The sequence below is a fragment of the Aethalodelphis obliquidens genome, unplaced genomic scaffold (assembly GCF_003676395.1).
Source record: "Aethalodelphis obliquidens isolate GAN/ISIS:26980383/991018 unplaced genomic scaffold, ASM367639v1 scaffold22, whole genome shotgun sequence".
NCBI classification, from domain to species: Eukaryota; Metazoa; Chordata; class Mammalia; order Artiodactyla; family Delphinidae; genus Aethalodelphis; species Aethalodelphis obliquidens.
The window spans coordinates 4,843,358-4,858,296 of NW_020837966.1; the positions used below are offsets into that span (position 1 = coordinate 4,843,358).

Sequence of the window (14,939 nt, forward strand, 5' to 3'; positions counted from 1 at the left end):
AACATCCACTTTGCTGAGAACTGCCGAAGAGGCACAAATGGAGCGAAACATGAAAACCCTGCAGCAAAGAATAATGAACTCCACTCTGTCTCCAGGGGGTAATTTAGTAGGTAGATTAGGCAACACTTGATTAAGGGTAAACCTCTCTTTTCCACAGAAATATATTGTGTTTGTACAGAGGGGCTATATGAAGTGGAGGATTAGGTCACAAATCCTCAGGAAAAAGCAGAAGACATTTCTCAGAAGAAATATGCAAGTTACTGCACGTCTGGAAAAACAAGTAATACTTTATTGGGAGGAAAGAAGAAAAACTCCACATACAACAGTTTTATTTACATGATTTCACTTGGCTTCTTGGAGCATTTGTAACAAATGGTTAGCTCCCAAATACATTGCACAGGATGCCTTGTCACCCCTGACAGTCTATGAGTTACTACAAAGAGTAACTGACTTCAACTCAAGGCTACTAGAAACTGATTGTCAAATAAGATTTTCTGAGAATGCCTACAGGGACCTGCTACAACAAAAGTCATTTTTTGGCTCGTGGGGGATTATAGTGTGAAAGAAAAACAAATGTCAAAATAAATCCCCAAGAAAAGAAAGCACTTCTGTACTAACCGGCAGTCCCCCTCGCCAATGTTCTGTGTCCTCCGCAGACCTGCAAATACTTGAGTATTTCTCATCGTCTGAAACCATGAACAGATCTGGAAATGTTGGATGGAGCTCAGTCCACATGTCAACAACACGATGGAATTTATCCATAATTTAATGGAACTTCCCAATCTCTACCCATCAAGGTAGAAAATCACAAGCCAAAAGAAATAAAACACCTCAGAGTATTAAAAAAAATCATATTAAGTTCTAATGAAAATTCGAACAAGTGTGGATTTTTCTTTTAAACCTATGTTAGGATGACTTTTCTCATCTTTCCATATGTTGAACAAGACGGCTGAAATGGAGCCTTCCTAAATCACTCTACACCATGCCAACAGAACAGCCATGGAAAACTAGGAACTAAATAATCATATTTTGACAATGATGGATCTCTTAACTCTGCTGGTCAGGTTTCTTCCAATGGCAGTAGTTAGAAGTGTACCATAACACATGAACATAGATCACAGTTACAGTAACAATTTTAAGCTTAGGGAATTGAACTTAACTCAGTGACTTAGAGAGATGAACGTATAGATATGAGGCTTAAAAACTGCTGCTTAAAACATACGTGTCCCTCTGTGAAGAAAAAGCTTAGCAAAGCTTGGGAACTTCATAAAGAACTATATGTTTTGCTGAAATCTACGCATTTTTGAGGTTTATGTTGTTTGTTACACTCCCTCTGTTAGCCGATTCCCACTCTAATTGGAGGAGCAAAGTAAAGGAAGTCCCATTGGAAAAAAGATATGGATGCACAGAGCTACACAAATTGAAAAATAAAATTGTCTTTCTAGGTTTTTTTTTATTTTTTAGAACTTTACTAAAAGGACAAGAACAAATGGGAACATTCATTTGCTTTTTAAACTGATCACACTTGCGTTTAACCACTGGCAGAGAAGAAACTTTACAGTTCCCTGGGAACCTATAATTTGGAAACGGAAGCATACAAGAACAGACTTTAGTTTTCAAGCAATAAATTGAAGAGAATTCTGCAGACATACAACAGAAAAGAAGCATAAAATATTGGCGCATGTATTTCTTAGAATGTTAGTTCATTAACTCGATAAAAGCTGCACAGGGAAAAATGCAGCCAAAATCTACAAAGATGTCCACTGGGACTTCAAATTGGCATATTTACTCGGCAAGAAATAGCTAGAGGTCGGCGGGTGGGGAATGCACCCCATTCTGGTAATGACGATTTAGGGTGAATCTTCGGCAAAACACCTTGTTGAAAAATGTTCATGTGGGCTCTAGTGGGACACACAGAAGCCCAAAGCCCCAAGGCCAGTCATAAATATTATGCTCTATAATCTGTGTCCTGGGAAACAGTTCTAAAGAATTATACAAGAAAATCATGATCTTTCACATCTTACTTTCACACACAATTCAACACAAACTTGAAAAATGTTTTAATTTTTCCTCCTATTGCCCAAAATGGTTTTTTAATGCTTTATCGGAAACTTTCATTTACTGGTGTGTGCTCTATATCTGTATTACTCATCAGTGTAAAATAATTGCAAAGTATTTGTTGGGTGATACTCCCAATGGTCACTGTCTTCTATGTTTAAAAGCTCATTATCAGTCTCTCTGGGAGAAAGCTCTAATAACTGAATGCCACACACATCAGGTACTATGCTAGGCTCTTTCATAAACCTCATCTTATTTAACCCACCCATGGACGTAGAGAGTGTAATCCCCACTTACAGATGAAAAAAGTGAGGGTCAGAGAGATTCTCTGCCTTACTCAAGGTCCTGAGCTAAAAATAATAAGGGCCACTATTGGAACACTGGACAGTTCAGCTCCATGGGTCTTTATCTTTCCCTTCCTGCTCTCTTTGCCAATTCTCAAAAAAAAATTTTTTTAGAACTTAAATTAAGAACACTCTCTATTCCTATAGATTGTGGGTATTCCTCTGGGGAACGATAACTCAAGCTACTCAAGGTATTTTCTGACAAAAAAAAAAACTCACACAAACACGCTGAACTGCCGTCTGTCTTTGATGGGTCAAGCTGATCTAGCTAGGGTGCACTCTTAGTCTCTTTATTTATACCACGTGAAACCAGTGGGATCAGAGCATGAGGTTGTGCAACAGAGGCTGCAAACCAATGGTCAATTCACGAGCACGTGCTTCACTGGACCCATAGAGTGCTTTAAAAAATTGAACCAATTTTCTCAACTCCACGGATTTCACATAAAAATTCACATTTTATGACAGACAGAAGGTCCCTCAACCCTAGGCCCACCTTTGTGGCAACATCCAGCCAAAGCTTAGTGGTCCCAACTCCTTTCGATGAGGCATGGGCTCTGGAGTTCCCTCAGTCTCCTTCACTCTCAATTACATTCATAAACTAAGGCCACTGCAGCTGTAATTTTTCACTATATTTATGTTATTGTTTTTCCTATAGTAGAGAAATGTTTCTCCAAACCTTATCTCTTTTAACAGATTGAGTGACTGGTCTCAATTCTTCACCCTTCCTTGTATCTACTTCTTTACAATGTTCTCTTCATGGACAGAATACCCTTCCCCAATCCTTGACTATTAGCTTATACATGTGTCTTGAAGTGGGGTGAAAAATCATAATGTTAAAGACTAGGCCTTATGAGGCCTAGCATGTTTTTGCTCACCGTCTTGTGCCTCTGCTACTGTCATCAGAAGAGTTTCCCTTGGGTTGCTGATGCCCCTCCAGCCTGAGTCTCGGACTAAACACATGTGGAACAGAGCTGCCCTGGCCACCCACAGACCTGAGTGAGAAGCAGACGTGCCCACACTAGGCCACCCTGGAGCAACTGAGCTACTCTGTCCACCTAAAAATCTGTGAGAATAACTACTAATGCTTTAAAGTCAATGAGTTTGGGGGTGATTTGCTACACAGCATTATTATGGCAATTGCTAACTGATACATCTCTACCAAAAAAAAAAAAAAAAATACAAGCTGAAAGAACCAGACGTCATAAATTTTCTTACATGCAAACCTGTTTCTTACTTATATGAACAGCTTGGACCCTAAAGGCATTTGAGTTTGCAATTCCTGACATAAAACTATAAACTTAGGAACTAAAGATGGGTGAGCTTGTGAAACGTTTCTTAGCATTACTATATTTCTAAGTTTGAATGAAATGGCCCAGTTTTTGCCTACATCCTGGTTTGGACAATAAATAACATGGTCCCTCTATCTACATTCAAATTTGTCTCCAATTTTCATACCAACTGGATGAATCTCTTTGATCTCTCTTTGGAGCCTAAGTGAACAGCTATTATTATTGCAGGCAGTAATACTTTACCTGAGATTTTTCTAGATGTAATACCTATTTGGTTGGTTGAAATCATGAAGTCAGGGTGTCCAACCATTACAAAATGCTGGTGTAGAATCAATCACATTTAGTAAGTGCCAATCCCACATCTACCAACCAGTCAACCAACCAACCAACCAAACCAGATCCCAGTTGACTGATACTTAAAGGGATTAATAGGCTAACTTATAAACAGGAAGTACTTAAAACAACAGCAATACTGAAAAATCACGTGCCCCCAGAAAGGAAAGTTCTGTCTTCAGAAGGCAGTAATTACTGCATCTGAGTACATCTGCTTAACAATCCAGGAAAGTGGGAGTTTCACTCTCTATTAACCTTAACCAGAGACATTTTCATCAAAATTAATCGTGATTCCTTTTTATTGCATTTCAAATGCTATCCTTTATTTGGGGTGGTCAGGAATGCAACTAAGCAATTCCAGACCATGCTATCTTTTATGAATATGCCTATGAGGTAGTTATCAAGGCCCCTTATGAAAATACTGCTATACAAAAGTTCATGGGCCAAAACAAGACATTAATTTCCATAACTAGATGTGTCCTTAGAAAAGAAAAAATTACTATGTATAGAAAAAACAAAAACTTTGATGCTTAGTGCATATCAGAGTAGAACTATATAAATACCCATGCATGTAATAAATATTCTAAAACATGTTTCTTTTATCTTTTCCTTGTTACTATAATAACAGTTCATCATTAACACTTATTTTGACCACAGCTTATGCCAAGTACAGTTCTAAATTCTTTATATGCATTGACTCTAATCCTCACAATAACTCTGGAGTAGATTCAATTATTATTCTCATTTTACAGATGAGGAAATTGAGGCTTAGGGAAGTTAAGTAACCTGCTCAAGGACACTCAGCTAGTAAATTTTAAAGCTTGAATCCCAGGCACTCTAGCTCCAGAGTCAGCTAAGAAAGGTAACAACAACACTTAACTTCACTGCCACCATGACCAATTGGTCTATTATGTTTTGTGCTCTGACTGTACCTTGCTCTCTGCAGCCTCTGTGCTTTCTCTGATAGTTCTCCTGGCCGGTGAGCCTTCTCTACTGCTCTGTTCCTTCCATGTCAAACTTATTCACCTCCAATCCCATCTATCCCATGAAGTCTCTCTGCCACTCCACAGTTTTCTTACCTTCCTCTCTTAATTCTCCAGAACTCTCACTATTTGAAGACAGTCAGATCTGGATTTCAGTCCTGACTTTGCCACTTACTAGCTAAATAATTTTGGGCAAGTTACTTAACCTCTAATGGCCTTCTTCTTCTCATATATCAAATGGTAGTGAATATACCCCTTATTATGGTTATAGTTGATCTCTGTGATTTTATCTGCCTAGCACCTGTTCTGAACAGAACTCCTCTCTTTCTTGTGGGAGATCACCTGTCCTCAATCTCAGCCCAGCAGATTTGGGTGAGGTTAACCCTTTCCCCCTAGGTTCCAGGTAATCATATAACTTGATCCTGGCCTGGCCAATTTATCTATTCTATCGGCCTTTGAATGTTTGCTAGAATTACTCAGAAAGATCCTTTCTCCTCCCCCTGTGGTGGCTGCACTTATAGAATGTAGGCTGGCTGCTGGTGGCCATAGTTGGCATCACTGTGGACAGCCTTCCTGAGACTCAAGGCAACAAAGAGCAAAGCATGCCTGTGAGTAGAATGAAGACAGATTCCTGATGCCATTGCTTGAATATCTGCATGTAGTCAGACCTGAATTCCTCTCCTGGCCTTTTCAGTATATTAAGCCAACAGATTCCTCCCAACTTTTTTTTTTTTTTTTTTTTTTTTTTGCTTAGTTCAAGTTGTTGTGTTCCTGTCACTTGGAAATAAGACTCCCAACTAACCCAGTTGACATAAGAATTTAATAGGTGCTATAAAGTACATAGCACAGTACACAGCACACTGAAAATTCAATAAATGGTACCCACTACTGTTATTGTTCCTCTACATTAGTTTCTTGAAGGCAGGAAGACCTGAAGTCAGATCTATGTCCACCTCTTACTAGGATGCCACTTCATAACTTTTCTGAGACTCTAGTATTACCTTATATAAAATTGCCAGCATTATTGGTGAGGAATAAATAAGAATACATGTCTGACAAGGCAACAAAATTCTGCAAATTTTAGTTATTATTATCTCAGTTTGTAGGCTCTAATATAACATCTCATAAGATTCACGGGAGAATTAACAACCAAAACCCTGGGTGTCAAAAACATTGAGGAAGCCATGGATTCAAATAAACTACCAGTCCATCTTAAGATGATCCCAGGAGTGAAAAAAGGACCTGATGCTACTATCATGCTATCCAAATCAGGCAACAATGTAAAGGGGCTTCACTGACACCATTAAGGCACCTCCAGGACACAGAGAAAAAAGAAACTAATACTGACTAAGTAAGCACCTTGGGCCATGTCCTGTGCAAGACATTTCCTTGGATTTCCTACTCTGGAATAATTATTTATTTCTCTTTTGGTCAATTAAAAAATGAATTATGAGTACATATTGAAATTATCTAACTTCTTCTATCTCCAAGGAGGAAACCTAATATATAACTAGAGAAAGACACTAATTAATAAGCAGAATTTAGCATGAACTCTGGCCAACTCGAACTTGAACTGCTCTGTTTAAAGGCACACTGGAATAAATAAAGGAACTTCAAAGAAAATGCCCTGTTTTAGCTTGAATGCTTTATTGAACACATGGGGAGAGCTCTTTTGCCAAAAACAGGGATGGTTAATGAGGAAAAATTGGTGTTTTCCATCAGCCGGTTGGTTTCCGAGATAGGCCATCCATTCAGAGATAACTATATTCCACAGAAAAGACAGAATAATGATCACAGCCTTGGAGTTTTGAAAAACACAAAACCAGTTCTGTAAACTGTCTGAAGTCAGTTTAATGCATCCTCTTCCAAACACTTTCTGTGATAATACTCATACATTTCCCTTCTGACACCAAAACGAGTTCAATATAATTCTAAAAGGAAGACATGTCTGTTTGAAGCTTCTTGCCAAATCTATAACTGCAGCCCTTGCCTTTTAAGGTGAGGTACAGGAACCAAGAGACTGTGTGTAGCATTAGTAGTCTCCACTGTAGCCAGCCTTTCTTGGGCACTATTTTGAAAATGATGCTTTGAACTCGGAAAGACCTATTGGGCTCCCTGGGAGTACACTGTTAGTGCTGGACTCAGAGCAAAGGCAAGTCCACCATTTCCATGCATATTTTCCCACAGCAAGGAGTATATGTTGGAGGGAGTCAATCTCCAATTATTTAAGGGTTAAGAGGAGAAGGCTGGGCTCACCTGCAAATGCTGAGAGTTGTCAGCCATGCTATCCTCTCGCCTGCGGACTTCTTCCAGTAACTGGGCATTCTTCTTTTTTTCCAACTGTTGATTGTGCTTGAGGTTGGCCACCTTCTTATTCTGATCCTTCATATGCCTGAGAAAAGTCAGCACAGTTTGGTTAAATTCAACCAGTGAAAGATAATGAGTTATCATAATAGAAATACTAAGTATAGAATATTTTGCTATGGGTTCAGAAAAATTTAGGACCTGAGAATGTTCCATTCATTCAACCACAAGTACGTCTTGAGCACTCACTCAATGCCAGGTGCCAGAATGGCAGTGAGGCTGCAGTGGTGAATGAGAAAGGTAAAGTCTTCATCTTCCTCATGGAGCTTGGAGTCCAGTGGGGGAGACAGACAAGTACCAAGGAGACACAACTTAGGATTCCTAATGTTGAAGGAAATAAATAGGATGCTGTGAGAGATGATGATGTGCATTATGTGTGGACAGGCAGTGGGGTGTGGGAATGACTGCAGTCACTGTGGCCAGGGAAACCTCCCTAAGGAGACGAGACTATGGGTGAGACTCGAAGGATCCAGCCAAGGAGACACTAGTGGAGGAGTTCCTCAGGTAGAGAGAACAGCAGGTGCAATTCCCAAGGCAGGAGAGAACACAGTTACTTCTACAAACTGGAAGGTTGACGTGAGGCTAGTCCAGGCAAGGCGGGGGTGGGGTGGGGTGGGAGCGTGGGCAGGAAGGGGCGGGGTTGGGGGAGAAGTGAGGTAGGAAAGGGGACTGCAAAGGTAGGTGGGACTCAGCGCACAGAGGCCCCTGTGGTCTGTGACGGGGCATTTACTTTCTTCTAAGTGGTTGCTTTTCTAATTAATATTATTCTTTTGGATCACGTTCCTATTTTGAGATCATAATCTATTACTTTGATTTTAAAATAATAATTACAAGGCTCCAATCAAATACACTGTCATCACTTAGCTCAAACAGAATAACACTTTGGCTAATCACCATGTTAAATAAAGCCCGGGTGCTTGGAATAAAAGATCTTAATGAATCTATAGAATGTCAAAGTGCAAAATCATAAAGTGATCAAGTGAGTAAAAGACTAAAGACAGAGGACAGGTTAAAAAAACGTGTGTGTGTTGGAGGGAGTTACAGACTTAACGTGGACTATTTCACCAGTAGTGTTTAGCAAAACATTCCACAGATTTAGGCAACCATGTCGACAGCAGCTGCTATAAATCTAATCCAACACATGAGCAGGCAGGAGGGCAGTACAGAGAGCTCAGAAGCAGTGATTCCAGAAAAGGAGAGCCACAGAGCAGAATCACTTGGGGTCCTTGCTAATCCCTCTGTCCCCTCTCCCCAGCATTGCTGAGTCAGCGACTGTTACTGAGCCCTGACTCCCAAAAGAAGCGTACTGAGAACCACTGCTCTTGCAAAGTTATGAATGAGACGAAAACTAGATGATAAGCAGCAAACATGTCCAGAGGAAACCATTAATAACCAGGTGGAAGCCACGCTCAACGAGAAACCCTTATTTCTAGTCCTCATAAAATTATATACTCCCCTACTCCCTCCCACTCCAAGAAAATGAAGTTCAAGAGAATTGTTGATTAAGCCAAAAAATCTATTAGAAATCCTGCTAATAAAAATATTCAGAACACTTTGGCTCCTTATAAATATTTACAGAACCAACTGAAGCAGTGATTTTAATATTCCTGGTGGCACTTATTAAGGGGGTAAAAGGTGAGATAGAATAACCATCTTCTTAGTCGTTATTTGGATTGGATAATCACTGTCTGATAGTTCTCATTTTTACAGGATACAGTAATGCATACATATGAAACTATGAACTAAGTCTACTCACTAATCTACTTTTAGGAGATTGTCTTTTGGTTACTATAAAGATGTTAAGAATGACCTTTTGCAATCCTCAACAAAATACTAGCAAACAGAATCCAACAGCACATTAAAAGGATCATACACCATGATCAAGTGGGGTTTATTCCAGGAATGCAAGGATTCTTCAATATACACAAATCAATCAACATGATACACCATATTAACAAACTGAAGGAGAAAAACCATATGATCATCTCAATAGATGCAGAGAAAGCTTTTGACAAAATTCAACACCCATTTATGATAAAAACCCTGCAGAAAGTAGGCATAGAGGGAACTTTCCTCAACATAATAAAGGCCATATATGACAAGCCCACAGCAAACATCATCCTCAATGGTGAAAAACGGAAAGCATTTCCACTAAGATCAGGAACAAGACAAGGTTGCCCACTCTCACCACTATTATTCAACATTGTTTTGGAAGTTTTAGCCACAGCAATCAGAGAAGAAAAGGAAATAAAAGGAATCCAAATCGGAAAAGAAGAAGTAAAGCTGTCACTGTTTGCAGATGACATGATCCTATACATAGAGAACCCTAAAGATGCTACCAGAAAACTACTAGAGCTAATCAATGAATTTGGTAAAGTGGCAGGATACAAAATTAATGCACAGAAATCTCTGGCATTCCTATATACTAATGATGAAAAATCTGAAAGTGAAATCAAGAAAACACTCCCATTTACCATTGCAACAAAAAGAATAAAATATCTAGGAATAAACCTACCTAAGGAGACAAAAGACCTGTATGCAGAAAATTATAAGACACTGATGAAAGAAATTAAAGATGATATAAATAGATGGAGAGATATACCATGTTCTTGGATTGGAAGAATCAACATTGTGAAAATGACTCTACTACCCAAAGCAATCTATAGATTCAATGCAATCCCTATCAAACTACCACTGGCATTTTTCACAGAACTAGAACAAAAAATTTTGCAATTTGTATGGAAACACAAAAGACCCCGAATAGCCAAAGCAATCTTGAGAACGAAAGAAGGAACTGGAGGAATCAGGCTCCCTGACTTCAGACTATACTACAAAGCTACAGTCATCAAGACGGTATGGTACTGGCACAAAAACAGAAAGATAGATCAATGGAACAGGATAGAAAGCCCAGAGATAAACCCATGCACATATGGACACCTTATCTTTGATAAAGGTGGCAGTAATGTACAGTGGAGAAAGGACAGCCTCTTCAATAAGTGGTGCTGGGAAAACTGGACAGGTACATGTAAAAGTATGAGATTAGCTCACTCCCTAACACCATACACAAAAATAAGCTCAAAATGGATTAAAGACCTAAATGTAAGGCCAGACACTATCAAACTCTTAGAGGAAAACATAGGCAGAACACTCTATGACATAAATCAAAGCAAGATCCTTTCTGACCCACCTCCTAGAGTAATGGAAATAAAAACAAAAATAAACAAATGGGACCTAATGAAACTTCAAAGCTTTTGCACAGCAAAGGAAACCATAAACAAGACCAAAAGACAACCCTCAGAATGGGAGAAAATATTTGCAAATGAAGCAACCGACAAAGGATTAATCTCCAAAATTTACAAGCAGCTCATGCAGCTCAATAACAAGAAAACAAACAACCCAATCCAAAAATGGGCAGAAGACCTAAACAGACATTTCTCCAAAGAAGATATACAGACTGCCAACAAACACATGAAAGAATGCTCAACATCATTAATCATTAGAGAAATGAAAATCAAAACTACAATGAGATATCATCTCACACCAGTCAGAATGGCCATCATCAAACAATCTAGAAACAATAAATGCTGGAGAGGGTGTGGAGAAAAGGGAACACTCTTGCACTGCTGGTGGGAATGTGAATTGGTTCAGCCACTATGGAGAACAGTATGGAGGTTCCTTAAAAAACTACAAATAGAACTACCATATGACCCAGCAATCCCACTACTGGGCATATACCCTGAGAAAACCAAAATTCAAAAAGAGTCATGTACCAAAATGTTCATTGCAGCTCTATTTACAATAGCCCGGAGATGGAAACAACCTAAGTGCCCGTCATCGGATGAATGCATAAAGAAGATGTGGCACATATATACAATGGAATATTACTCAGCCATAAAAAGAAACGAAATTGAGCTATTTGTAATGAGGTGGATAGACCTAGAGTCTGTCACACAGAGTGAAGTAAGTCAGAAAGAAAAAGACAAATACCGTATGCTAACACATATATATGGAATTTAAGAAAAAAATGTCATGAAGAACCTAGGGGTAAAGCAGGAATAAAGACGCAGACCTCTTAGAGAACGGACTTGAGGTTATGGGGAGGGGGAAGGGTGAGCTGTGACAGGGCGAGAGAGAGTCATGGGCATATACACACTAACAAACGCAGTGAGGTAGATAGCTAGTGGGAAGCAGCCGCATGGCACAGGGATATTGGCTCGGTGCTTTGTGACAGCCTGGAGGGGTGGGATGGGGAGGGTGGGAGGGAGGGAGACGCAACAGGGAAGACATATGGGAACATATGTTTATGTATGACTGATTCACTTTGTTATAAAGCAGAAACTAACACACCATTGTAAAGCAATTATACCCCAATAAAGATGTTAAAAAAAAAAAGAATGACCTTTTGCTTCCTCACTGAAAAAGAATATAGTAGTTCCAAAGCTCATGCTAACCCAGGGCAAGCACATTTTCTAGTTGCTTAGGAAATAAGATCAGTGCTCAGTAACAGAATGTGATGGAGAGGTCAGTAATATTAGTGAGGTGGTTTAATTAGAGAACATCTTCATAAAGAAATATTTTTATTACTTTGAAATACACACTTACACAGAGCTAACTGCTAAATATTTCCCCTGCAAGTATCAGTGATAAATAAAATTAATTATTATTACAAACATCATTTGCACTGTTAAAAAAACTCCCACATAGTTCTTGGAGCAGTTTGAACCTATTAGACCTTACCTCCTGGGATACTGCATGTTTTTTCAATCCAAAAACAAAAACACAAATTCAAAATCCATGCATCCCTGAAAGCTTTCCTGAATTAAGAATGAGTAGCTAAGAAAAGCGAGAAGCTGAAGTTCAGACTCTGTGATGGAGGCTGACCATCAGCATTCTCCAACCGTCCCCTCAAATACTGTCTTACTTAGGACACCAGTGATTAGAAAAGAAAAGCTGGGTTTTGAATGGTGCTGCTTAGGATTTGGGCCAATTAGATCAGTGCAGAGTAAGGTGATAAAAATGACCATCTTGTCTCTGTACACGTGAACATCAAGAGATATATACACAGTGTTCAAACTCCTTTGCAGGACTGCTATGGTTCTCAAATGTATTTCTATCATTGGAAGTGTTTCTTCTAGTAAAAGCATACTTGAAAGTTAAAAAGGGAAGGGAAAATTGCTCTGCCAGAGGTAGGATAGAGATAAGGAGTAGGGGGGGCCTAGGAACAGGTGATCAGCACCTCACCTACTACACAATCTCTCTCAGGTGGCCCTCAGGGAAGCCACAAGTCTGCCTGAAGCACAGGTCAGAAACAGCAATTTACAGAGTAGGAGGAGAGACAGGGAGGTAGGTAGAGAAGTCAGGAAATTTAAAAATGTGAGATACCTTGGAGAAGAGTAAATGCACCCACAGAAGCTCACTAGAAGGAATGACCATAGGGAGTTTTGCTACTAATAAACTTGACATTTCCAAGAATAAAATCTGTAAGTGACTTAACAGTCCTCTTACCACCTGCAAGAGTAAATTCACACTGCATAAATGGTGCTAAACTCAGTACAGATCTCAATTGTCTCTAATTTAAGAAGGCAGAGCTCCTGGGGGTACAGACTGCAAAGCCCTCTGGCAATTCTGCCTCAGGGGAAGGTGTCATTGACACCCACTTCCCAAACTCCCACCCACTAGGCAACTCAGGCATTCCAAGGCTATGCCAGAGACTGACCTACTCCATGTTTGGGAAAAGAAGTTTTTTTTGGAGTGAACTATTTCTGAAAGGAAACACCATTAAAAATATATCCAAGACACAGTTTTTCTTTTAAAAAGCAGTTACGGGATCGGGGGGTGGATAGAGGTTAGTTGGAGAGCACAGCGATAGGGTCAGTTTTCAATGTTTGCCTTAAATTGACCAGTGTCATAAAGCAAGTCATGTCACTTTTCAAAATTCAGCCATCATTAACAAATTTGGACTAAATTTAAAAATTCCAACAGGTATCAAGATCAACAATGGCTACCATATTAAGAATGAATGCCTGACGTTTCTCCAAAGAAGACATACAGATGGCTAACAGGCACGTGAGAAGATGCTCAACATCACTAATTATTAGAGAAATGCAAATCAAAACTACAATGAGGTACCATCGCACACCAGCCAGAATGGTCATCATTAAAAAGTCTACAGGAGCTTCCCTGGTGGCGCAGTGGTTGAGAGTCCGCCTGCCGATGCAGGGGACACGGGTTTGTGCCCCGGTCCGGGAGGATTCCACATGCCGGGGAGCGGCTAGGCCCGTGAGCCATGGCCGCTGAGCCTGCGCGTCCGGAGCCTGTGCTCTGCAACGGGAGAGGCCACAACAGTGAGAGGCCCGCGTACCGCAAAAAAAAAAAAAAAAAGTAACAAATGCTGGAGAGGGTGTGGAGAAAAGGGAACTCTCCTACCTGATGGTGGGAATGCAAATTGGTGCAGCCACTATGGACAACAATACAGAGGTTCCTCAAAAAAATAAAAATAGAGTTGCCATATGATCCTACAATCCCACTCCTGGGCATATATCTGGAGAAAACCATAATTCCAAAACATACATGCATCCCAATGTTCACTACAGCACTGTTTACAATAGCCAAGATATGGAAGCTACCAAAATGTCCATTGACAGATGAATGGATAAAGAAGATGTGGTTGGTGTGTGTGTGTGTGTGTGTGTGTAATGGAATAGTACTCAGCCATAAACAAGAATGAAATTATGCCATTTGTGGCAACATGGATGGACCTAGAGATTATCATGCTAAGTGAAGTCAGAAAGAGAAAGACAAATACCATATGATATCACTTAGAAGTGGAATCTAAAATATGACACAAATGAACTTATCTATGAAACAGAAACAGACTCATAAACATAGAGAACAGACTTGTGGTTGCCAAGGGGGAGGGAGGGTGGAGAGGAATGGATTTGGAGTTTGGGATTAGCAGATGCAAACTATTATATAGAGAATGGATAAACAACAAGGCCCTTCTGTACAGCACAGGGAACAATATTCAGTATCCTGTAATAAAGTCTAATGGAAAAGAATACAAAAAAAATGTATATATATGTATAGCTGAGTAACTTTGATATATGGCAGAAATTAACATAACATTGTAAATTATACCTCAAATAAAATAAATTTTAAAAAAGGAATAAATAAGCAGAATTTTGCTATTTTCACTAAAATAATCCATCAAATTAAAATTAGAAAGTATTCTCTAACTTGCTGTTGAGAGAGCATCAGGCCCTCAAAAATATTTGAATGAATGAATGCTTGCACCTATGTCACTGTCATCTATGTTAATATCTAATAGATACTATAATATTGTTTGAACTTAGAAACCATATCAAATACTTTAAAAAATCCTACACCTTCTATGAAACTCAGAATAAATATTGCTTTCACCAGGTTTGAGATCTCTTTCATTTATTTAAACCTTTATGATTTTTAGTTCTCCTGCCTTTGATACCATACTTTCTCCCACTTATCATACTGTGTTTGAGGGCTTAGTACCTTTCTTTTTCTTTCTTCCCAGAGGAAACAGAACTGTTCTC

General features: G+C 39.4%; 1 protein-coding gene across 1 annotated transcript in view; it reads right to left on the bottom strand.

Moving 5' to 3' along the window:
- ERC2 (ELKS/RAB6-interacting/CAST family member 2) overlaps positions 1-14,939 on the bottom strand; it is a 759,104-nt gene that overhangs the window by 265,785 nt on the left and 478,380 nt on the right. Inside the window, exon 11 of the mRNA XM_027121473.1 lies at positions 7,264-7,399. Coding sequence (XP_026977274.1) covers positions 7,264-7,399 — 136 coding nt within the window. The remainder of the gene's footprint in view (positions 1-7,263; positions 7,400-14,939) is intronic.